At 46.5% G+C, this 26,445-nt stretch overlaps 1 protein-coding gene across 5 annotated transcripts in view; it reads right to left on the bottom strand.

Annotated features, from left to right (window-relative positions):
* Positions 1–26,445, bottom strand: part of LOC100074041 (phosphopantothenate--cysteine ligase) — a 120,032-nt gene that overhangs the window by 31,000 nt on the left and 62,587 nt on the right. For 4 of the 5 annotated variants that reach the window (XM_029064894.2, XM_029064884.2, XM_029064886.2 and 1 more), the window contains exons 10-17: positions 25,102–25,200; positions 23,469–23,548; positions 22,874–23,066; positions 17,645–17,737; positions 13,055–13,180; positions 12,365–12,493; positions 8,416–8,579; positions 897–1,179 (exon numbers count right to left, since the gene is read on the bottom strand). In XM_029064894.2, coding sequence (XP_028920727.1) covers positions 897–1,179; positions 8,416–8,579; positions 12,365–12,493; positions 13,055–13,180; positions 17,645–17,737; positions 22,874–23,066; positions 23,469–23,548; positions 25,102–25,200 — 1,167 coding nt within the window. The remainder of the gene's footprint in view (positions 1–896; positions 1,180–8,415; positions 8,580–12,364; positions 12,494–13,054; positions 13,181–17,644; positions 17,738–22,873; positions 23,067–23,468; positions 23,549–25,101; positions 25,201–26,445) is intronic. The other variant, XM_029064885.2, reaches the window with a different exon arrangement.

Genomic DNA, 26,445 nt, shown 5'->3' with positions numbered 1-26,445 from the left:
GTAGAGTCTTATGAAATGTTAATTTCTCCTAACAAGATCCATGAAGAGATGTCATGAAGGCTAATGGGGATATGGTTTTCGCTTTGAGTTTCTGCAGTAAATGTAATTGGTATTTATATACAAAGGATCTGTCATATTCAAAATTAGTTTTGTTCAAATCTTCCAGCACAGGTACTCCTACGTCTAATTTTTTACATCCCGCTTTCAGAATCAACCCTCCCTGGGGTCTTTTAATCGCAACTAATTATCTTCCTTTCTTATCCCCTGCAGTTTCTGTCATGATTAATTCATAGCATCTTTACTCACGCAGTGGGGACCCTCATAAACATTTGCTGATGGTGCTCATATGCAGCAAACGTCCTGACTAGCACGGCAAGGAATTCTAAAAGGGAGACCGTGGAATCTCCAACCTTGGAGATCGCTGATGAAGGATTAGAGCACCACCTGTCCTAGTTGCACGTCCCTAGTTGCGAAGTCGACTGCGGGACGGGGGCAGCAGGGTGGCCTAGCGGCTAGAGCACGGGCCTGGGAGTCGGAAGGACCTGGGTTCTAACCCTGGCTCCACCATTTATCTACAGGGTGACCTCGGGCAAGTCACTTCTCTGTGCTTCAGTTTCCTCTCCTGTGAAATGGGGATTAAGACCGTGAGTCCCATGTGGGACAGGGACTGTGTCCAACCTGATTAATCTGCACCCCTCCCCCCCGACCCCCAGCATTTAGAACAGTGCTTGACATATAGTAAGCGCCTAACAGATACCATCATCATCATCATTATTATTATTAGAAATCTCTCCAGGTTCTGGCCAGTTCTATTATTCAACTGCGATTCTGACCGACTGGGTTTGTTACCGGACTCTGGGCCGAGAATGGTACATTTTTCTGCTTTTACAACATACCTGCTTGCTACTGTCATCTGTGCTATCTCCAGAACTGCGGAACTGGAGAAACTGGTCACTCAAATGGCTCGTCTCTTCACTAAGACTCACTACTTCCTCAGAAGTGCTACAACCCAGCGGTCCTTCGACGTGTACGTCCCGGCTCACTTGGAGACGTTCTTCCCTTTGCCTCTCTTTCTGGCTAGAGTCTCCCTTCACCTCGTCTTCCATCGCCACGTGCTTGTTGCTTCCTGCAACTTCAGCACTGAATGCAAAGCACAAACCATCAGAGTCAAAATATTCGCTAGAAGCGGACAGAAAAAGAATGCGAAAATCAGTAAGAGGCTGAAAATGGCATACACTGGCAGGCAACTTGGCCTAGTGGAAAGAGTACCAGACCTGGGAATTGGGAGACTTTGGTTCTAAATTCAGTTCTGCCACTCTGCTGAGTACTGACATTATTTTCATGGTATTTGTTGAGCACTTACTACGTTCCAGGCACTTTACTAAGCACTGGGGTAGATACAAAGTAATCAGGTTGGACACAGTCCCTGTCCCACATGGGGCTCATGGTCTTAATCCCCATTTCACAGACGAGAAAATTGGAGCACCGAGAAGTCAACTGACTTGCGCAAGGTCGCACGGCAGACAAGTCCTTCTGACTCCCTGGCCGCGCTCCATCCACTGGGCCGTGTGTTGCTCAACTACGCTGGCCTCAGTTTCCCCATCTGTTCTCCCTCACGCAGACTGAGAGATCCAGATGGGACAGAAACTGTGATTGAGCTGATTGAATGGTATCTGCCCCAGTGTGTGGCACATAGTAAGTGCTTAACAAATGCCACACTTTTAAAAATTATTATTATTTTAACTTCAATAAGAAAACAAATCAGATATCTTGCCTCCCTAAATTGAATTTCAATGAAATCGCGTCTCTTCCACTATGACTGGGGAAAAGAATTTGTCATACATTTGCAAAACCCCCTGGGGGGAGAGGACTACACTCTTTCAACAGTCCACCGGAAGTAACACGAAGCCTTCCACTTCGTGCCATTTGGAAGATGGCATCGAGGGCAGCATAATGGTTGGATATTTCGGGAATTTTTTTCTGGAATCGAAGCAGTAAATCTGTTGTCATAAAGAATCTGGGAATGGAGAGGACGGGAGGGGTTCTGAGGGCTGTGCTACTGCAAGTGGAGAATTAAGTTGTTTAATAATCAGTCTCATGCTCATAGCCCTTTTCAAATACTGGAAAGAGCACAGGTCTAGAGTCAGAGAATCTGGGTTCTAATTCTGGCTCTGCCACTTGCCTGCTCTGTGACCCTGGGCAATTTGCCCAACTGCTCTTCGACTCAATTTGCTCATCTGGAAAATGGGGATTAAGTACCTTTTCTCCCTCCTACTTCGACTGCGAGCCCCGGGACTGTGTTCGACTTTGTTAATCTTTAGTCCGGAGCTTGACGCATAGTAAGCATTTAACAAATACTATTATTACATATAGATCTATAATTCTATTTATTTTATTCTGATGCTATTGATGCCTGTCTACTCGTTTTGTTTTCCTGTCTCCCCTCTTCTAGACTATGTGCCCGATGTTGGGTAGGGATCGTCTCTCTCTGTTGCCGAATTGAACTTTCGAAGTGCTCAGTACAGTGCTCTGCACACAGTAAGCGCTCACTAAATACGACTGAGTGAATGAATGAATATTATTATTACCTCACCTGAAAATGGGGATTATGGCTATGAGCCCCATGTGGGACATAGACTGTGGCCAACCTGATTAGCTTGTATCTACCCCAGTGCTCAGTACAGTGCCTGGCACATAGAAAGCGCTTAAGAAACACCAATAAAAAAATGTATCAGCTGAACACTTGTCCGTCATCTGGACGTACCCCACAACACCACCACTCCCGCTCCTCTGAGGCAACGATTAAGTCATACTTTATAGATGCCGCTAGTCAGAGGGGGCTTCAGCTATTTAATGATGGAAGGGAAGTGGGGAGGGAATCCAAACTGTTCCTGGCACAGCCTGCAATCCATTTCTTCCAACCACAGAACGCACAAAAAAAAACCCCATCCGACTCTGTCTCTTTCATTTCTTTTGGATATTTCTCTAGGTAGGGATTAGCAATCGGTTCAAGAGTTCGGCTACGTGGGGGAAAAGGCCGAGAAGAAAGTAAGCCGGAACCACCCGGACCTCACACGGGCAAAACATCAGGGGCCAGTGTGGCGGTTGAAGCGGATTTTTTTTTTACCCTTGAGGGTGGATCGACCCTCTGTCATGGTTCAGGAGGGGACTCAAGCACCAGAATGGGGGCTCTGAACCAGGGACTCCCTGACGACACTGTGGTGGATAAAGCCCGGGCCCGGGAGTCGGAGAACCCACTTGGCTTCTCTGGGCCTCAGTTACCTCCTCTGTAAAATGGGGACTGAGACTATGAGTCCCGTACAGGACAGGGACTGTGCCCAACCCGATTTGCTTGTGTCCACCCCAGTACTTAGTACAGTGCCTAGCACACGGTAAGAGCTTAACGAATACCACAGTTATTAGTTAGGGAGGCAAAGGAGGAGAGTTGGGGCGGATGCAGGGCGGGTCCCCCCGGAGAGCAGGGCACGGGGTGGCCCACGACGTTCCAGCTGGCCGGTCAACCCCCCCCGGGGCCGTCTGCCCCCGCCGGTCGGGGGAGGCTCCGGGTGGGCTGCAGGACGGTCTCTCCGGGGTAAGGACGGGGGAAAGCCACTTGACATCCCCGCTGCTCCAAGCTCTTTCCCCTGACTGGACACGGCCCTTGCCCTGGGGACTTCTGTTCATTCAATAGTATTTATTGAGCGCTTACTATGTGCAGAGCACTGTACTAAGCGCTTGGAATGAACAAGTCGGCAACAGATAGGGACAGATAGAGACGGTCCCTGCTGTCTTCTGGGGACTTCTGGGGACTCCCATCATCGTCCCTGGACTGCTGGGTGAGCCTGACCAGCCTCCTATCGCCTTCTGTCACCTCCAGCAGTGGGGATAACACTAATGGCATCTGTTAAGCACTTATTATGTGCTAAGCACTGTTCTACGTGCTGGGGTAGATACAACCTAATCAGGTTGGACACAGTCCCTGTCCCACATGGGGCTGACAATCTTAATCCCCATTTTTCAGATGAGGTAACTGAGACCCTAAGAAGTGAAGTGGCTTGCCCAAAGTCACACAGCAGACACGTGGCAGAGCCAGGATTAGAACCCACGACCGTCTGACTCCTGAGCTCCCTCCGCTCCGCTACGATGGTTTTCAATGCCTGCTCACCCCTAGGGAAAAGAAAAGGAATACTGGAAGGCACCGCAGCCTAGCGGAACGAGCACAGGCCTGGGAGTCAGAGGACCTGGGTTCTAATCCCGGCTCCGCCGACTGTCAGCTGTGTGACCTCGGGCAAGTCACATCACTTCTCTGGGCCTCAGTTAACTCATCTGTAAAACGGGGATTCGGTCCTACTCTCTCTTATTTAGACTGTGATCCCTAGGGGGATCTGCTTATCTTGCCTCTATCCCAGGGTACAGTACAGAGAAGCTGCGTGGCTCAGTGGAAAGAGCATGGGCTTTGGAGTCAGAGGTCATGGGTTCAAATCCTGGCTCGGCCATTGGTCAGCTGTGTGACTTTGGGCAAGTCACTTAACTTCTCGGTGCCTCAGTTACCTCATCTGTAAAATGGGGATTAAGACTGTGAGCCCCACGTGGGACAACCTGATTCCCTTGTGTCTACCCCAGCGCTTAAAACAGTGCTCGGCACATACCAGGATGGTCTCTGTTGCCGAACTGAACTTTCCAAGCGCTTAATCCAGTGCTGTGCACATAGTAAGCGCTTAACAAATACCAACATTATTATTATTATTACAGTGCTTGCCACATTATAAGCGTAGAGAAGCAGCGTGGCTTAATGGAAAGAGCATGGGCTAGGGAGTCAGAGGTCGTGGGTTCTGATCCCGCCTTTGTCACTTGTCAGCTGTGTGACTTTGGGCAAGTCACTTAACCTCTCTGTGCCTCAGTGACCCCAGCGGTAAAATGGGGATTGACTGTGAGCGCCACGTGGGACAACCTGATTACCTTGTATCTACTCCAGCGCTTAGAATAGTGCTCGGCCCATAGTAAGTGCTTAACAAACACCATAAGTATTATTAATATTAAATACCACACTCATTGAATTCTCTAGCCGTGAGGATAGATAACAAGAACATCTGCTTCCTCCAAATATTCTTTGGGGCCAAGGACAGACACAGAATACTATCCGGAAAGGACCACAGGTCTGACCCATTAGGACGATTCTCCCCACCTAGACTGCAAGCTCCTTGAGGGGAGCGAACGCATCCACCAACTCTGTTGAACTCTCCCAAGTGCTCAGTACAGTGTTCCATACACTGGAAGCACTTAATCCCATTGATTGACAAGAATCTCTTCGGTATGCACTGTGTTATTTGTGCAGTAAACAAATGAGTGCTCAGTACGAGTAAATATGCCGACGGCATAGAAGATGATACTTAGCCGGTAAACTCCCTGAGGGGAAGGATCCTGTCTAGTGTCTCTATTGTACTGTACCGGGATTGTACTGTACTACTGTACTGTACTGTATTGTACTGGGAAGCAGCGTGGCTCAGTGGAAAGAGCCTGGGCTTCGGAGTTAGAGGTCATGAGTTCGACTCCCGGATCTGCCACTTGTCAGCTGCGTGGCTGTGGGCGAGTCACTTCACTTCTCTGTGCCTCAGTTACCTCATCTGTAAAATGGGGATTAACTCTGAGCCTCACGTGGGACGACCTGATGACCCTCTATCTCCCCCAGAGCTTAGAACAGTGCTCTGCGCATAGTAAGCGCTTAACAAATACGAACATTATTATTACTGTAGTCTCCTAAGTGCTTAGTATGGGGTAAGTGCTCAGTATGAAGCAGAAGCAGCGTGGGCTAGCGGGAAGAACCCGGGCTTGGGAAGAACCCGGGCTTGGGAGTCAGAGGACATGGGTTCTAATCCAGACTCTGCCACGTGACCGCCGTGTGACCCTGGGCAAGTCACTTCTCTGGGTCTCGGTTACCTCGTCCGTAAAACGGGGACCGAGAGCGCGAGCCCCAAGCGGGGCAGGGACCGTGTCCATCCTGCTTATCGTGTATCTACCCCAGCGCTTAGAACAGTGCTTCACACATAGCGCTTAACAAATACCACAGTTATTATTATTATAACACTGATCAAGTACCCTGACCACTGTCATTCAACAGTCTTACTTCCTCAGTGTTCAAACTCTTGCCCACAGGTTTCCTTGTCCAGACTTATCTCCTAAAATTCAGGGGGAACCAGAGAAGTGCTCGAGGCCTGAAAAATGGCAAATTTAATTTTTTAATTCTATAGACTGTATTCTCCTTGTGGGAAGGGAAATGTCTATTAACTCCGTCATATGGTATTCTCCCAAGAGCTTAGTATGGTGGTCTGCGCACGGAAAGTGCTCAATAAATACGATGCTTGATTTAATTTGTAAAAAGCGTGGCTCAGTGGAAAGAGCACGGGCTTTGGAGTCAGGGCTCATGAGTTCGAATCCCAGCTCTGCCACTTGTCGGCTGTGTGACTGTGGGCAAGTCACTTAACTTCTCTGGGCCTCAGTTCCCTCATCTGTAAAATGGGGATTAAGACTGTGAGCCCCACGTGGGACAACCTGATTCCCCTATGTCCTCCCCAGCGCTTAGAACAGTGCTCGGCACGTAGTAAGCACTTAACAAATACCAACATTATTATTATTATTATTAAAAAGGGAAAAATGATAACTTTGGAAAACATAACATGGTATTCAGAGAGAACAAGTAATTGAAATCGATTTTTTGTCACCCTGAAGAGTTACGGAGTTCTATGTAGCTGTGTGAAAAGTGAAACCTACCAGGCTTCCTATCTTAAGATCCTTCGATCGCAGTGGGCCAGGCCTTGTAGACAAAAAAACAATGGAGACCGTATATTTGGACTTCAAAAAGTCTCTGGAATTTGTGACTTTTGACATTTTCATCCACTAGCAAGGAAGAAATGGTGGTTCTCAAACTTTCACACAAAAGTCTCACACACAAAAAATAAAGCGAGGCAGGAGAACAATCCTTCTCAACTCTGTGAGTCCATCTCCCCAAAATCAGGGGCCTGGAAATATTGTGATGGTGAATCAATCCATCACTGGTATTTATTGAGCACTTACTGTACTAAGCACTTGGGAGAGTACAATAAACCGAGCGTGAAGACTCTGGGGCAAGAAAGAAAGGAATGTTGAGAAAAAAACCCAAAATTTTGTTAGTTAAAAAGAAGCAAAAATCATGTTCATTGATATTGAACTTTCATATATCTCATAATAATTTATATTTGCAGTATAAAGCACTTTTTATGGTATTTGTTAAGCACTTACTAGGTGTCGAACACCGCTTTAAGCGCTGGGATAGGTTCAAGTTAATTAGGTTGGGCGTAGTCCCTGTACTGCGTGGGGATCATAGTTTAAGTAGGAGGGAGGAAACTGAGGCACAGAGAAGTGAAGTGACTTGCTCAAAGTCACACAGCGACCAGTTTGGCAGAGCTGGGTTTAGAACCCAGGTCACTCATTCAGTCGTATCTACTGAGCGCTTACTGTGTGCAGAACACTGTACTAAGCGCTTGGAAAGGGCCTTTTGACTCCCAGCCCCATCCTCTCTCTACTAGGCCACACAGCTTCTCTATTCCCCATATCACCCTTCCCACTTACTTTGTGCCAAGCACTGTACTAAGAGCTGGGGGAGATATCAGCGTGGCTCCGTGGAAAGAGCCCGGGCTTGGGAGTCAGAGGTCATGGGTTCGAATCCCGGCTCTGCCGCTTGTCAGCTGTGTGACTTTGGGCAAGTCACTTAACTTCTCTGGGCCTCAGTTACCTCATCTGTAAAATGGGGATTAAGACTGTGAGCCTCATGTGGGACAACCTGATTACCCTGTATACCCCAGCGCTTAGAACAGTGCTCTGCACATAGTAAGCACTTAACAAATACCAATATTATTATTATTATATCAGATAATCAGGTCCCACATGTAGCGCACAGTCTAGGGAGGCGGGACAACAGGTAACGAATCACGATTTGGGTTCCCTGCACACATACAATATTATACTATAATGATAATACTATAATAATGATAATTGTGGTATATGTTAACCGCTTCCTTTGTGCCAAGCACTGTGCTGTGTACTGAGGTAGATACAGTATATGCAGATCAGACAGTTCCCGTCCCATAGAGGGCTCTCAATCTGAGTAGGAGGGAGAATAGGTATTGGATCTCCCTTTTTACAGATAAGGAAACTGAGTCACAGAGCGGTTAAGTGACTCAGCCAGAATTAGAACCGAGGCCCTCCGCCCCCGAGGCCGTGCTCTCTCCACTAGGTCGAGGGCTGCTTCTATCACTCCATTAACACACTTAATGCTCCATTCACAACAGTTTCAAAAGATAAACCAAGGGTAAACTCCTCAAATGACCCCAACAAAGTGCAGCCCAATATCAACTATGCCAGGAGATGGACTAAATTTACCAGAACTGCCTTCTCTCTGTGCCCGGGCTTTGTTCTTCCAATATTTGTGCTTTAGTCATAGGCTCTTTAAATGGGTTTTCAATGGAAAGGAAACACTTATCTGCAGCCTTTTCCCCCATAATTAACAGACTTAATTGCTCATAATCTCGAGAAAGCTTCAACACCTGTAAAGTCAGAAGTATAAAGATCAGAAGTTTCTATTTCGCCAAGTCTTATGAAAAACCCAGACATAAGAAGATTCATAAGTCTTTCCGGTCCCATATAATGCTTCTCTTAAACTACAGGGTCTTCTGATTGAGACTGACACTCCAGCCTTCATTTTGGTTTATTTATGGTATTTGTCAAATGCTTACTACGTGCCAGGCACTCTACTAAGCACAAAATAATCAGGTTGGACACAGTGCTTATCCCACATGAAGCTCACAGCCTTAATCCCCATTTAACAGAGGAGGTAACAGAGACAGAGACGTTCAGTGACTTGCCCAAGGTCACACAGCAGACAACTGGGGGAGCCCGTCCTCTTTCTACTAGGTCATGCTGCTTTTCAGTACAGAACATCAATCCTGGTGTTGACAATGTATTCATTCATTCAGTAGTATTTATTGAGCACTTACTATGTGCAGAGCACTGTATTAAGCGCTTGGAATGGACAATTGGGCAACAGATAGAGACAATCCCTGCCCACTGACGGGCTTACAGTCTAATCGGGGGAGACAGATGGACAAAAACAATAGTGATAAACAGAATCAGGGGGATGTACCTCTCATTAGCAAAATAAGTAGGGTAATAAAATGTGTATGTATTGAACGGACATACCTTTCTATATACCCGGGTGTCGTTTCTTGAAAGTGTGGCTTTTTTATGAAAGGCTGGCTGTTCTGCAGAGTACATTTTCCCAAAGATTAACATGCAGTTTTTTTCTTTTCTTTTTTTTATGGCATTTGGTGAGTGCTCATTATATGCCAGGCCCTGTACTAGGCACTGAGGTAGATACAAGCTAATGAAGTTGGACACGGTGTCCTACTTGCGACTCGCAGTCTTAATCAGTATTTTGCAGATGGGATACCTGAAGCTCAGAGAAGCAAAGTGACTTGCCCAAGGTCACACGGCGGACAGGTGGCGGGGCTGGGATTAGAATCCAGGTCCTCTGACTCCCAGGCCCATGTGCTACGCACTAGACCATACTGCTTTCGTTCGATTCCAGAACCGGAACCAGCTCCGACACGATGATTGGGTCACAAGGCTGAGGAAAAATGGCTTTCTAAATCCCTCTCTGCCTCTGCCTTCCCCTCCCGTTTCTATGGCTTCCACTGGATTTCAATGGGTTTCATGCTGTGGGAAGCAGCATGGCTTAGTGGCAAGAGCCCGGGCTTGGGAGTCAGAGGAGGTGGGTTCTAATCCCGGTTCCGCCGCTTGTCTTCTGTGTGACCTCGGGCCAGTCCCTTCACTTCTCCGTGCCTCAGCCACCTCATCTGTAAAATGGGGATTAAGAGTGTTAAGCCCCATGTGGGACAGGGACTGTGTCCAACCTGATGACCTTGTACCTACCCCAGCACTTAGAACGGTGCTTGGCACATAGTAAGCATTTAATAAATATCACAATTATTATTATTACTATCTACCAGAGGTTAGTACAGTGCGTGACACATAGTAAGCGCTGAATATAAACCACAATTAGTATTATTATTATTTCGAGGTGGAGAGGTCCAGCAGGAATCCAGATAAACAGCAGGCTAAGTGGAATGTAAAGTCTGCAGCGGCTACCGAGGCAACCGGCAACTGGGTGACGATTCTAAGGTGCGCCATCGCAACGACGCTGAGGTCACTTAGGCCGGAAATGGATCCTGAAAGTAAAAAACCTCCGCACGCACTTTGTCTTACGCTGACCCGTCTACCAGCTCGCTTGTTTGAGAGGCAGCTGGCCTAATGGAAAGCGCATAGGCCTGGGAGTCGGAAGGACCTGGGTTCTAATCCCGGCTCCACCCCGGTCTGCGGGGTGGCCTTGGGCAAGTCACTTCACTTCTCTGGGCCTCAGGGACTTCATCGGTAAAATGGGGATTAAGACTGTGAGCCCTGTTTGGGGCAGGGACTGTGCAATCCCATTACTTTCTATCTACTCCAGCACTCAGTACGGTGCCAGGCATATAGTAAGCGCTTCATAAAGCCCGCAGTTGTTATTCTCGTTGCACCCCTGGCCTCGGGAAGAACCGACTAGCAAATGATGCTGCACAAAAGGTAATCGATTTCCCTGCACTGGTTCTCAGCCTCGAGGTCTCGGGACTAAGGCTCTCAGTGAGAGATGTCATCATCATCAAATCTCTCAAGACCCCGCGGCACTTAGGCGCGTATCTTTAAATGATATATTACGTACTATTTATTCGTATCCACATCTGTGTCTCCGTCTAGACTGTCCCCTCGTCATGGGCAGGGGACGCATCCGTCGATAAATACCATCGATCGACTGAGGACAGCCCGAACGAGTGAGTGGTGGAATGGAGCTCGGTGCTAAGAACCGAGGAGTGACTTGCGCGTCTCCTAACCGGGCTCACGGATAAACACGGATCCTTGAGTACGTCTGGTCAGGCTTGCTTTCAAGAAAATCGCCGACGAAGACGGACTCGTGCTTCCTAGACCGGGGTCGGGGGGAGAAACGTGAGACCTACCGACCGGATCTGGCCTGAAGCCAGGTGTAGATGCAGTAGCGAAGTCCGGCACTCTGTGACCCTGAGAAGAAGAGCGCGGCGGGTGAAGGAGAGCACCCGCGGCTGCCTCGGAGTCGGGCCGGACCCGGCCGTGGCCGCACGCCGTCACGATTGGAGCTGCCGATCATCCCCACTCCCTCCCCACCCCCCACCCCGTGCCCCGTGAAAATTCTCCACCATCACTGACAACCAACAGATCTGACTTCTACATTTGGTATCAGAATTTAGGTATCTGCCCTCTTGGATTGTTTTTGGTTTGGGGTTTTTTGTGTGTGTTGTCTGTTTGTTTGTTTAAAAAAAACAATTTAAAAAGTTCTAATGGTCAGCCAAAGGATTAAGCCAGTGACCTCTGCATCCTTCTAAAGTCTAGAAGTGTCCTATCCCAGGCCTAGACCCTGAGGTGTTCGTCTAATTCCTACGTTATAGTTTTCTTACCTCAATTCAAGCATACCCAACACAGATACTTGACGTTACATTAAAAAATAAAAATCAAAGACACTACTTCCTACAGTAGTGATAACCTGATAACCCGAGAGCTGGAGAAAGATGAGGTCCTTAATAATAATGATAACAATAATAATACTAATATTGGTATTTAAGTGCTTACTATATGCCAGGCACCGTACTAAGTGCTGGAGTGGATATAAGCACATTGGGTTGGACACAGTCCCTGGGCCTTGCGTAGGGCTCATGGTCTTAATCCCCATGAGGTAACTGAGGCACGGGGAAGTGAAATGACTTGCCCAAGGCCACACAGCAGATAAGTGACAGAGCTGGGATTAGAACCCATGACCTTCTGACTCCCAGGTCCGTGCTCTATCCACTATGCCATGTCGCTTCTCCTAAAAGGCTAGGTAGGATATTTCCCTACCTCCTAACAGAAGTTGGTTGGGATTGTCACCGGTAAGAGAACAGTATGAGACTTCGGAGTGACTTTTCCCAAATGTCCTCAGCCATTCCCCTGGGGATTCAATATCTTTTAGTGCAGAGGCGAAGCTTTTCTCCTACATTTAACTAGCTGACCGAATCCCCTCCCAGATAAAAAGCGGTCAGTTTTCCCGGATCTCCCTGAGTACTCAGTTTCACCAGGGTCTCCCTAACTGCAGCAGCTCCAAGTGCTGATTTCTAAGGAAGATCTCCTTCTCTACTTAAAAAAAAAAAAAGATTGATTCTATCCTCAATAAAAATGAAGCTAGGAAAATCTGGCTCATATCAGAATGTTCACGTACCGGTTCATTCAGTCTCACCTTTATTTTTAATAAAGAATTCTTTCTTTGCAGTACTGCATGTGTAGCATTAAGAAAATCTTGGTCTTCTGCTGCCCTTTGGATTTCTTTGTAAAGACACATGAGCTCTGACTCTGAGTTTTGTAATTCCTGATTAAGAAATGGAGGAATTTAGTAGAGTCAGATGAGATTAGTTTCCCTGTAGGACAGGTCGGATATTTATCAAGAGGATTTCTGAATTTATTCTTGTCAAGGATTTGACCGTGGCGGATTTTTATATTGAAACCCATTCTATTTTGCCAACTCTTTTCTTTCGAGTCGGGACCGAAAACATCAAATAAATCTGTTACCTATGCCGGAATTTATAGTTTTCAGAACTGACAAGTTGGAAAAGAAACAAGAAGCGTCCAAAGAACACATTCAAGTTGCCAATTTGGCCCCGGGGCAAGTTAAACACTATTAAAGGAAAATTAATTCCTCGGGGCACCAAGCTTTCATATTCTTAAATGGGATCCCGGTGGCTTAATATACACATCTTCAGAAGAGATTTATTATACCCAAGAAGTAATTTCTTTACCGGCCAGGATGTAGCCCGTTATTAATACCAAAATAGAGTTTAGCTCACCAGCTCGACCCTTAATTGGAGAAAAATGAATTCCCTAAATGCAAGTGTGACATAAACATTTCCTTAGACATCGTTTGACCGAATACCTCATTTCTGGCCTTCAAACCCTTTTGTGCAGTATCAAGGTCAGATACCAGCTGCTGTCGCCATTCTCTTTCTTCTGATAACTTACTTTCAAGTATTTCCATTTTTTCTTGATTCATTTTCAATATCTGTAAAAAAAAATAATTTAGGCTGTAAATTCTAGGTAATAATAATCATCACTGTGGTATTCGTTAAGCGCGTACTATGTGCCAAGCACTGTTCTAAGTGCTGGGGTAGATACAGGGTAATCAAGTTGTCCTCACATGGGGCTCACACTTTGAATCCCCATTTTACAGATGAGGTAACTAAGGTACAGAGAAGTTAAGTGACTTGCCAAGGCCACACGGCATACAAGTGGCAGAGGCGGGATTAGAACCCACGTCTTCTGACTCCCAAGCCCGGGCTCTTTCCACCGAGCCAAGCTGTTTCCCCTACAGCGCGCAAACTCCAACGGAAAACCTTTCAGCAAACGCACGACTTCAGGGACAGAGTCGGAGCTTGCAAGGGCCGCAAGGGATGAGATTTGGCATCCCCCAGCCTCCGGGCAGGTGAACAGCTGCATCGGGCAACGGTAACGCCAGTCTTCAAGCAAGCTAGGCCTTTCCGCCTGTCTCGCGTAAGTCAGCCAGTCAATCGTATTTATTGAGCGTTTACGGTGTGCAGAGCACTGTCCTAAGCGCTAGGGAGAGTACGTTACAACAATCATCGGACCCCTTCCCCGTCCACGGCGAGCTTACAGTCTAGAAGAGGAGCTTAGGGTCAAGAGTCGTAAGCCTCCGGTGTGGAGGCAGGCATTGCCTAACCCTACCCCTGCCCGAGTCTGATGCTTCCTCCATTCCCACCATTCATTCCTTCGATCGTATTTATTGAGCGCTTACTGTGTGCAGAGCACTGTACTAAGCACTTGGGAGAGAACGATACAACAATAAACACACATTCCCTGCCCACAATGAGTTTATACTCTTGAGGAGGGGAGACAGACATTAATATAAGTAAATTACAGATATAATAAATGTATTACAGATCTAATAAATTACGCCATTATCTTGTACTCTCCCAAGGGCTTAGCACAGTGCTCTGCACACCGTAAACACTCAGTAAATATCACTGAGTATGTTGATTCCCCTGCCACTGCTCACTTGGGCCTCTGTTGGGGAGACTGTAAGCTCGTTACGGACAGGGAACGTGTCTACCAATTCCTCTGCGTCGTACTCTCCCAAGCGCTCGATATAGTGCTCTGCGGATAGTAAGCGCTCAATTGATACCACTGACTGATTGACTGATGGAGGTGGGGCGAGCACGGGGAGCCTGGGCTCCCAGAAGAACGGGGACGGCGGCAGGAGCGATGCAGACCCCAAGAGCGGTTAGTGGCGGAAAGGACCCGTGAGCTGCTGTTCAGACAGAAGCCTACGCCTTTTCTCCCTTCCCTCATCACAGAATGACAAGAAAAACAGCTTGGAGCAGCGTGGCCTAGTGGTTAGAGCAGGGGCCTCAGACTCAGAGGACCTGGGTTCCAGGCCCGGCTCCGCCACTTGTCTGCTGTGGGACCTTGGGCAAGTCACTTAATAATAATACTGTTGGTATTTGTTAAGCACTTACTATGTGCAGAGCACCGTTCTAAGTGCTGGGGGAGATACTGGTTAATCGGGTTGTCCCACGTGAGGCTCACAGTCTTCATCCCCATTTTACAGATGAGGTAACTGAGGCCCAGAGAAGTGAAGTGACTTGCCCACAGTCACACAGCTGCCAAGTGGCAGAGTCGGAATTCGAACCCATGACCTCTGACTCCCAAGCCCGGGCTCTTTCCACTGAGCCACACTGCTTCTCCAACTTCTCTGTGCCTCAGTTACCTCACCTGAAAAATGGGGATAGTGACTGCGAGCCCCATGTGGGACAGGGACTGTGTCCAACCTGAGGAGCTTCTATCTATCCCAGTGCTTAGAACAATGCCTGGTACAAATTTAGCACAAAACAAATACCAATTAAAACAAATCCCTGCCAATGCCTGAGCTACTCCATTTTTAGAAATCGCCAGAGAAGGAGATTCTCCAATTGCTTCAAAAGCCCATTCTGCAGTTTAACCACGCAGGGAGCTGGGGGTGCTTTTTCTTACATCTGACAGAAACCACTTTCTGAAAACAGAGGCTCCTTTAAGGGAGGTAGTTAACGGGGCAGAGGCTGCGGATTCCGGAGGGTAAACGGTCGCTCTGGGCAAACAATGTCCTAGGCCACCCACCGTTTTGGGGTGCAGTTCCGTAGGTGATCTGGCCACCAGAAGCCGTGTCCCTAGGAGTGGATGGCTAAAGGAAGAAAGGAAATGCCTCCAACAATTTAGCCGCCTCTTCTCTGCCAGACCTAGAGGAGCGGTGTGGCCTAATGCTCCTTCCCCTGCCCCCTCCTTCCCCCTCCCCTCAGCACTGTGCTCATCCGCTCATTTGTATAAATTTTTATTACCCTATTTATTTTGTTAATGAGACGTACATCCCCTTGATTCTATTTATTGCTACTGTTTTTGTCCGCCTGTCTCCCCCGATTAGACTGTATGCCCGTCAATGGGTAGGGACTGTCTCTATCTGTTGCCGATTTGTCCATTCCAAGCGCTTAGTACAGTGCTCTGCACATAGTAAGCACTCAATAAATACTATTGAATGAATGAATGAATGAATGAATGAATAATGGACAGAGCACAGGCCTGGGAGTCAGAAGGACCCGGGTTCTACTCCCGGCTCTGCCAGTTGTCTGCTGTGTGACCTGGGGCAGGTCACTCCGCTTCTCTATGCCTCAGTTACCTCATCTGTAAAATGGAGTCTAAGGCTTGGAGACCTCTATGGGACAGGGACTGGGTCAGACCCAATTTGCCTGTATTCCCCCCAGCACTCGGTACAGGGCCTGGCACACAGTAAGCGCTTTGTTAATACCACAATAATAATAACAATAATAATTATAATTATGGTATTTGTTAATAATGTTGGTATTTGTTAAGCGCTTACTATGTGCCGAGCACTGTTCTAAGCACTGGGGTAGACACACGGGAATCAGGTTGTCCCACGTGGGGTTCACAGTCTTAATCCCCATTTTACAGATGAGGTAACTGAGGCACCGAGAAGTTAAGTGACTTGCCCAAAGTCACACAGCTGACAAGTGGCAGAGCTGGGATTCGAACCCATGACCTCTGACTCCAAAGCCCATGCTCTTCCCACTGAGCCACGCTGCTTCTTCCAGCCCTTACTTTGTGCAGAGCACTGTTCTAAGCGCTGGGGTAGATCCAGGATAATCAGATTGTCCCACATGGGGCTCACACTTTTTAATCCCCATTTTTGCAGATGAAGTAACTGAGGCGCGGAGGAGTTAAGTAACTTGCCCAAGGTCACCCAGCAGACAAGTGGCGGAGCCGGGATCAGAACCCACGACCTCTGACTCCCAAGCCCGGGCTCTTTGCACTAAGCCACGCTGCTTCTCCAATAGTAATTACGATTAATAGTTACTATTATTGTTGTGAATAATGCTTGATAGTAGTAACTCCATTCACGGTTCTTATTGTGATGATTATTCCCCCCTTCTCTCTCGGCCCCCAAGATCAGGGCAGCCTGGGAGATAAATCTGGAAAGGGGACGCGATTCCGTGCCATATTCTTAGTCTACCGGCTCTCCAGCTGCCTGCTCTACCTCCTCAGTGCTCTATTCTCAAAAAGAAGGAACAGCCCACTGGGAAAGGATTCCGGGCAAGACCTGGCGGGTGTCAGCGTTTTAATGATCAGCTGCTGGTATCCACCTCCGGTGAGGCCTATAACAGCGCTTGGCGCATAGTAAGCGCTTCACAAATGCCATCATTGTCATTATTATTATTATAACATTATTATTATTATAATTTATTGCCATTGTTCTTGTCTGTCCCTCTCCCCCGATTAGACTATAAGCCCGTCAGAGGGCAGGGACTGTCTCTATCTGTTACCGATTTGTACATTCCAAGCACTTAGTACAGTGCTCTGCACATAGTAAACCCTCAATAAATACTATTGAAGTAAAAACATCAATGAATCTGGAGGATAAGCCAGTTGGAGTCACATCACCCCAGCGTATAAGTGTGAAGACACAGAAATTAACTGCTTAATTCTCCAAAGGGATACATGACTTGACTCTTAACTCTTCTTGTAAATCCTAGCTTCTTCTCCCTCCTTGCCCTCCACTCACGGTGATCTTATATTTTGTTCTTCTGAAAATCGATCACCCAGTGGTATTTTTTGAGCACTTACTAAGTGCAGAGCACTGTACTAACTGCTTGGGAGAGTACACTTCAAAAGAATTAGCAGGCACGTTCTCTCCCTCTAGACTGTAAGCTCAGCGTGGACAGAGAATGTGCCTGTTTATTGTTCTATTGTACTCTCCCAAGCGCTCAGTACAGTTGCTCTGCACACAGTAAGCGCTCAATAAATGTGGCTGACCGACCATTACGAGTTTACAGTCTAGAGGAGACAGACATTACTACAAATAAGTTATTTATAATAGACAATTGAAAGATATGTACAATGGAATAGAATAGTAGGCATGCATTTACAAGAACATCGAACAGAAACTGATTTTTATGCTTCTTACCTCTTGGAAATCTTGTACTTTTTTAACTGTTTCTTGGCTGCTTTCCGACGTGCCTTTTTGGACTTTGGATAACTCGGCCTCCAAACTGGAGATCTTCACCCCAAAAAAATCACAGGTTAATATGTAGACAGTTGCCATGTGAATTGGGAATTCAGCACATCTTCAGTTGATTTCAATTCTGGAAAAAATGGTGCCGGATCCCAAGATACGTTCTCCCAAAGATACTCGTTCCATCTACAGCTGAATAATAATTACAATGATAATAATAGTGTTTGTGAAGCGCTTTCAATGTGCCGAGCACTGTTCTAAGCAGTGGGGTTAATCAGGTCCCTGTGCCCCCATGGGGCTCGCACTCTTAATCCCCATTTTACAGATGAGGTAACTGAGGCACAGAGAAGTAAAGTGGCTTGCCCAATCCTAAGGCAGGATTCGCGCAGCTCTGAGAGCTGGGATGGAAGCCGGGGGCTGGGGGAGAGGCAGTCACGAGCCCTCAGCCGTGGTGTTCACCAATTCTGCGGTACTGGACTCTCCCAAGCGCTTAGTACAGCACTCTGCACACGGCACTCGATAAACACCACTGATGACGGCGACAGGAGGCCACGACTGCTTGTATCGTTGCCACCAATCAGTGGTACTGCACTTACCATGTGCAGAACACTGTACTAAGTACTAGGGAGAAGTACAATAATAATAATAATGTTGGTATTTGTTAAGCGCTTACTACGTGCACAGCACTGTTCTATGCACTGGGGGAGATACAGGGTCATCAGGTTGTCCCACATGAGGCTCACAGTTAATCCCCATTTTACAGATGCAGTTGGAAGCCACAAGCCCCACCCTCTAAAGCTGTTCTTCCCTTTCCTTGGCCTGGAACGCCCTCCCTCTTCGTATCCGCCACTCATTGACTCTCCCCGTTTCAAAGTTAGAGAAGCAGCGTGGCTCAGTGGAAAAAGCATGGGCTTTGGAGTCAGAGGTCATGGGTTCAAATCCCGGCTCGGCCTCTTGTCAGCTGTGTGACTTTGGGCAAGTCACTTAACTTCTCGGTGCCCCAGTTACCTCATCTGCAAAATGGGGATTAAGACTGTGAGCCCCACGTGGGACAAACTGATTCCCCTGTGTCTACCCCAGCGCTTAGAACAGTGCTCGGCACATAGCGCTTAACAAATACCAACATTATTATTATTATTAAAGCCTCATTGAAGGCACACCTCCTCCAAGAGGCCTCCCTTGATTAAGCCCTCACTCCTGCTTTACCCACTCCCCTTTGCATTTCCCTGATTTTCTTCCTTTATTTCCCGCCCCCCTCAGCCCCACAGCACTTCTGTCCATATCCCTACTTTATCTCTTTTGATGTCTGTCTCCCCTTCTAGCCTGTAAACTCGCTGTGGGCAGGAATGCGGCTGTTATATTGTACTCTCCCAAGCGCTCTGTACGCTTCTCTTCATACAGTAAGCGCTCGATAAATACGATTGACTGATTGATCCTCCCTCGCCTAGCCTCTTCGCCTTCCATCCTCTCCCTTTTTCCGCTTCCCTCTATTCATTCATTCAATAGTATTTATTGAGCGCTTACTATGTGCAGATCACTGTACTAAGCGCTTGGAATGTACAATTCGGCAACAGATAGAGACAGTCCCCGCCCATTGACGGTTTCCACCCTTGGGGAAGACTCACCCTCCCTCTCCATGAGTGTCACCCCTCAAGTACCCCGACTCCTACCTGCTTTTAGACTCCCAGGTTAGACTCCCAGGAGTTTAAGGTGCCTAGCTATACTGTTTTGAAGGCTTGCTAACCCTGAGAGGCAGAAGTGGAACAGGATCATCAGGAAAGGTAAAAGAACAATATAGCACGAGTGGGTTGAGTACCAGGCCAGCTCTGAGAATTTTAAGTCCGGCACCATTTAAAGTAATGATAATAATAACTGTGGTATTTGTTAACGCTTACTATGTGCCAAGCACTTTACTTAGTGTTGGGGGTGGATCGGGTTGGACACAGTCCCTGTCCCTCATTGGGCTCACAGTCTCAATCCCCATTTGACAGATGAGGTGACTGAGGCACAGAGAAGTGAAATGACTTGTCCCAAGTCACACAGCAGGTGATGCTGGGATTAGAACCCAGGTCTTTCTGACTCCCAGGCTCGTGTTCTTGCCTTTTTAGGCTTGTGGGCAGGGAATGTGTCTGTTTATTGTCATAGTACACTCTCCCAAGCGCTTAGTTCAGTGTTTTGCACACAGTAAGCGCTAAATAAATACAATTGAACGAACGAATGAATAAAAGTTGCTACTTTCTTTAGTTGTCCTTTTTAGTTTTAATAAAATGTGAAAGAAAATCCAGGAGAAAATTCAATATGACAAGAATGTTCTTCTGTGAGAATCGGATTATAATGGCTAGAAGCTAAGGCATATTATACAATACATATGACCAAGGAATAACTTTAGACCTCATGAGGCCTCATTATAAGAAGAACGTGAGGAATTTTTCAGGATTTTATTGGGAGGTTTGAGCTGTACTAAATTGCCGCCCAGGAACATGTGCTGGAAAGGTAACGATTAAAAGACGCTAGCAATTTGGAACGCTATATTAAAGTTAAGATTTCCTGATATTATTAGTGGGCCTTGCTGATTCTCAAATGTTTCTGAGGACAGAGGAGGGTCTACTCCTTAATCCTGTATTTTAGTAGGAGAATGCATACAGAGGAGCTGTTTATCAGGTGGGGCCCATTTTCCCCTACCCTACCCAAGTGGCTTTTTTTAACTTTTTTCTTCCCCAAGTCTAGTTCGAAATGCTCCTCTTCTCATTTGGGCAACTTGATTACTGTGCTAAACCCTCCCTCCACCCTGGTTTGACGGCCAGACAGATAAAAATGTGGGGGTGGGGGGGGAATAAACGAGACAACCTGTGCTACAAAAAGGCAATATATTTATATTCGGCCATCGCCAAGGAGGATCGCTGGATATTTTTAGGAAGGGAGGAAGGACAGAGGAAGAAAACTCGGCAAAAGGAAGGAAAAGACTGCAAATAGCTGTGGAAGAGAATAATCTGTAAACTGTAGCTAAAGAAGCATGAATCCTTTCAGCAGACAAGGGGCAGGGGGGAAGGGAGAGTCAAGGCCTACCATGGACACCAACTGCTCAGGAGGCAGTGCCTAACAGCTCAGAACTTTATGTTTTCAATGTTCCATACACACTCTTACCACACTTGGCCCAGGCCCAGGGGTGGATGTCAGTCGATCAGTCGTACTTATTGAGAGCTTAATGTCTGCAGAGCACTTTACTAAGCACTTGGGAGAGCACTGTATAATAACATAACAGACACGTTCCCAATGAGCGATTTCTGCAATAGCCCCCAGATGCTGAAGACTATGATGCCACTAAGCACTTCCAAAAGAGAAAAAACACACATCGCTAAATAATAATAATGTTGGTATTTGTTAAGCGCTTACTATGTGTAGAGCACTGTTCTAAGCGTTAGGGTAGATACAGGCTAATCAGATTGCCCCACGTGAGACTCACAGTCTTAATCCCTATTTTCCAGATGAGGGAACTGAGGCACAGAGAAGTGAAGTGACTTGCCCACAGTCACATAGCTGCCAAGTGGCAGAGCCGGGATTCAAACCCATGACCTCTGACTCTGGGCTCTTTCCACTGACCCACGCCGCTTCTCTAAATAATAGTAGCAATAGAATTATTGGTGGTATTTTTTCAGCACTGTGCAAAGCATGGGGGCAGATATGAAATAATCAGGTCAGATACAGTCCCCGTACCACCCAGGGATCCCACGCTAAGTAGGAGGGAGGATGGGTACTGCGTCTCCATTTCTCAGACAAGAAAACTGAGGCAAGGAGAAATTAAGTGACTTGTCCAAGGTCACACAGCAGGCAAGTGGTAGAGCTGGGATTAGAACCCAGGTTTTCTGACTCCCAGGTTTGTGTTCTTTCATTCATTCATTCAATAGTATTTATTGAGCACTTACTATGGGCAGAGCACTGTACTAAGTGCTTGGAATGGACAATTTGGCAACAGATAGAGACAATCCCTGCCCAATGATGAGCTCACAGTCTAATTGGGGGAGACGGACGGCAGAGCAAAACAGAACGAAACAAAAACAACATTATCACAAAATAGAATCAAGGGGATGTACATCTCATTAACAAAATAAATAGGGTAATAAAAAATATGTACAAATGAGCACAGTGCTGAGGGGAGGGGAAGTGAGAGGGAGAGGAGCAGAGGGAAAGGGGGGGAAAGGGGGCTCAGCTGAGGGGAGGTGAAAGGGGGGCAGAGAGGCAGCAGAGGGAAAAGGGGAAGCTCAGTGTGGGAAGGCCTCTTGGAGGAGGTGAGCTCTCAGTAGGCCTTTGAAGAGGGGAAGAGAATCAGTTTGGCGGAGGTGAGGAGGGAGGGCATTCCGGGACAGCGGAAGGACGTGGGCCAGGGGTCGACGGCAGGACAGGCGAGACCGGGGGACGGTGAGGAGGTGGGCCGCAGAGAAGCGGAGCGTGCGGGGTGGACGGTAGAAAGAGAGAAGGGAGGAGAGGTAGGAGGGGGCAAGGGGATGGAGAGCTTGTGCTCTTTCCACTAGTAGGCCATGCTGCTTCTCGTCTTTCCGGCCTGTGGAAGTTGATGACATTTCTAAATAGAAATGTTATCTCTGCCTTCAATTCTACGAATTTTGAAATCTGCTTAGTTTTGTTATCATTCACACCGATGACCTGCCCAGAGGTTGGCCTGGGGGGGGCCCAAGGAAGGTGAGAGGCTTGCTCAAAGTTATTCGACCCGGCCGACCGTTGAGCCAAAAGTTGAAAGCATCATCCCATGCCCAACAATTATTTTCCCATTAAAATGGCAATCAATATTTTTAGATTTGTTGAATGAAAGGAGCTTGCCTGAATGGACCGGCAGGGTCCAGTGGTTAGAGCCTGGGCCTGAGAATCAGAGGGTCATGGGTTCTAATCCCAGCTCCACCGTTTGTCTGTGTGACCTTGGGCAAGTCACTTTACTTCTCTGGGCCTCAGTTACCTCATCTGTAAAATGGGGATTAAGACCGTGAGCCCCACGTGGGACAGGGACTATGTCCAACCCGATTACCTTGTATCTACCCCAGGGCTGAGTACAGTATCCGTCACATAGTAAGCGCTTAACAAGTACCATATATGTGCAGGTGTGTGTGCATGTATGAAAATGGCCACTGACAAAGTCAAAATAATCTGTGTATTTTAGTTTTTCTGACATACTTTCCTTTGAAGTCTTTCAGTTTCACATTCAAAATACTCTCTCTCTTCTTTGGTTTGGCACTGAGTCTCTCCCAAAATGGATTCTAATTCTTCGTTCCGTTCCACCAGATCTTCATGTTCCCGTTCAAGCTTTTGGAGCTTATAAAGGAGCTCAGCGTTCCTGCACTCTCGTTCTTCAATTGCCTTCTGACACCTAAAACAAAACACGGGGGAACCACACAGGGGAGCCTTATCACAAACAGGACTTTCCGCAACCCCAAGTAACTGCCTAAGTCCCACAAAAGCCTATTCCTTCCAGACTGGTGCCTCCGTTATACTTTTCAGCACACCCTCCGGGACTGGATTAAGGGCTTCTGAAGTAAAAGCCCAGGGGCCCAAATTTAGAGGAATTCCCCACCTCCTTCTTGCCCCTAAGCAGAATTATTAATAATAAGAATAATAGTGATATTTATTGCACTTGCTACATAACAATCTTTTTAGGCGTGAGATTTCGGGGGAAAATGGCTTCTGTTCATTTTTTTTTTAACATGGTTGCAATGGGATTTCTGTTGTTTTTAAATACAGCTGCAGTGGTAATTCGTGTCACGGAGCTCACCTTTTATGAAGCATTTCATGGCTGTGCTGATTTGGGTCTGCTTCACATTCAAAGCACTTTCTTTCCTTGTTCTTTTTATCCTACCAAAAAAAAATAAGATATTATCATGGCAGCACAAATTGTCATCAATGCAAACACAGTCCTCTGTATTTTCAAGGCTGCTCTATCCAGGACTCAGCATCTTTCCCTAAATACTAATCCCTCTCAAAAATCTGGAATAGCGTTTGAAAGCGATGGCTTTTCAGCTCTAAACTCCAGCTCTAAACTCCAGGTCTGATTCCTGCCTGATTGTCAGAGGTTACACCTGAAATTATGTTGATCCGTTTCCAAAGAGCCAATTGCCCTCATATAAGGTCACGAGAAAGAGTATTCTAATCGGCCATCTAGTATGGAGAATTAATGCTTTGCGTCTTTTTATTTTCCTTCTATCTAGGAGCTCAGGTACTTCCTGGAAATGGTTTCCATCCTTTCTCCTATGTGTGTATCTATCTCCATGTGCTGTATTTTTTCTCTAATTTTTTTTCTATAATCTGTTAGCAGTTATCTTTGTCCCACTGGGATTTAATGATTTTTATTACTACTATTATTATTAATAACAATATTTGTTAAGTGCTTATTATGTGCCAAACACTGGGGTAGATACAAGATTCATTCATTCTATAGTATTTACTGAGCGTTTACTACGTGCAGAGTCAGGTCCGACCTGGAGTTCACAGTCTAAGTATGAGGGAGAACAGGTATTGAATCCCTATTTTGTAGATGAGGGAACTGAGGCCCAGAGAAGTGAAGTGACTTGCCCAAGGTCACATAGCAGGTACATGGTGGAGTTGGGATTAGAACTCAGAGTCCTCTATCATTCAGGCCCGTGCTTTTCTCACTAGCCCAGGCTGCTTCCTTTATATCATAATCAAGAATACATTTCTTTCTAGACTACTTAATCTATAGTGCCTTAGTTTTTAATTAGTTAAATTTATCATCATCACTTTTGTGTCTCTGTTATACTTTTATATTGTATTCTCCCAAGCACTTAGTACAGTGCTCTGCACACAGTAACAACTCAACAAATATGAATGATTATTTATAACCTCTTCTTCAACTTGTCAAAATCACTACAAATTCTAATCTTGCTGGTTACAGTATGAATTTTTAAATTATGGAATCACTTCAAATCCTAATCTTGCCGCTTACAGTACGAATTTTTAAATGATGGAATCTCATAAGGGGCTGTTCCATGCATGGAGTGAAATTCCTGCCCAGCAGACCACATTCCACTAGGTGTGTATTTGGATTTTCACCCTTTATTCATCCCTCCCGCAGCCCCACAGCACTTATGTACATATCCCTAATTTACTTATTTATATTAATATTTACCCCCTTTAGATAATTTACTTATTTATATTAATATCTACCCCCTTTAGACTGTAAGCGCCTGGAGGGCAGGGAACGTTTCTACCAACTCTATTATATTGTACTCTCCCAAGTGCTTAGTACGGTGCTCTGCACACCGTAAGCGCTCAAATAAATACGACTGGTTGATTGTACACATTATTAGAATAGATGTTTCCCTTGCCGGCTCGGTTGTACCATAAGTATCCCATTGTTCAAAAATGGTAGGACCTCATGTTAAAAATACCTGCATTGTATGTTCAAGACTTGCATTCTGCCTGGGAAAGAGGAGTCCCGCTTTCTCATTCTCCTGGTACTTACGAATTTCTTCCTTAAGTTTTGCAACCTGAAATATAAAAATAACCTCCCTTGGAAATCTCATATTACAAAATCAAACCCAAATCGACATAAACAAGCAAGAATATATATGACAGATGAATTCAAACTCAAGTCAAACAGGCAGAGAATTGAAAAGTAGGAACGAATTAAAGATAGAACTAGAAATATTTCAAAATGGTACCAAGTCATCCAGTTCCTACTGAAAATGGCCAAAACGTTAATCGTATTCTAAATTTAGCGTGCTAAATAATTACTCTCACTCTTTAAACTACACGTTAAAAACAAACCATCTTGGAGGCATCCAAGATCCAAATAAGAGCATCTTATCAATGACATAGCTGCCTGACGTGAAAACCCAAAGGTTCTACAGCTTTCAGAAGCCACGTCCAGCGCAGAAAACTGCATATTGCACTTCGGAGTCACGTTCTGTCTATCAAGTTCCCAAAGAATGGGTTCATTCCCTTGATTCTGCCTCTCTACCTCTTATCGACCATGTACTGCTAACCCTTGTGTTATCTAAGTAGTGGGATTAGATGACTTTTTGCTGAAAACCACCGGCGGAAAGGTTTTCTTTGGTACATACTCTTTGTAGTATGTCCCAGGAGGGACAGGCGCCATGTCTAAATCTCACCTGTGTATACTCTCTGGCCTCTCAAAGGTCACCAGTGATCTCCTCCTTGCCAAATCCAGCGGCCTCTACTCCATCTTAATCCTCCTCGACCTCGAAGCTGCCTCTGACACCGTCGACCAACCCCTTCTCCTGGAAACATCCAACCTTGGCCTTCGCTGATGCTCTCCTCTCCCGGTTCTCCTCCTATCTCTCTGGCCGCTCATTCTCAGTCTCCTTCCCGGGCTCCTCCTCTGCCTCCCACCCCTAACTGTGAAGGTCCTTCAAGGTTCAGTTCTGTGTCCCCTTCTATTCTCCGTCTACGCCCACTCCCTTGGAGAACTCATTCGCTCACACGGTTTCAACTACCACCTCCATGTGGATGATTCCCAAATCTACGTCTCCAGCCCTGATGATCTCTCTCCCTCTCTGCAGGCTCGTATTTCCTCCTGCCTTGAAGGCATTCTCTACCTGGAGGGCCCGCCGTCACCTCAAACTTAACATGACTAAAACAGAACTCCTTATCTTCCCACCCAAACCCTGTCTCCTTCCCCCGATATTCCCATCACTGCAGGCTACATCACCATCCTTCCTGTCTCACAAGCCTGTAACCTTGGCATTAGCCTTGACTCCTCTCGCTCATTC

Source organism: Ornithorhynchus anatinus, chromosome 5 (assembly GCF_004115215.2).
Source record: "Ornithorhynchus anatinus isolate Pmale09 chromosome 5, mOrnAna1.pri.v4, whole genome shotgun sequence".
NCBI classification, from domain to species: Eukaryota; Metazoa; Chordata; class Mammalia; order Monotremata; family Ornithorhynchidae; genus Ornithorhynchus; species Ornithorhynchus anatinus.
This window is presented reverse-complemented; position numbering and strand designations above follow the sequence as displayed.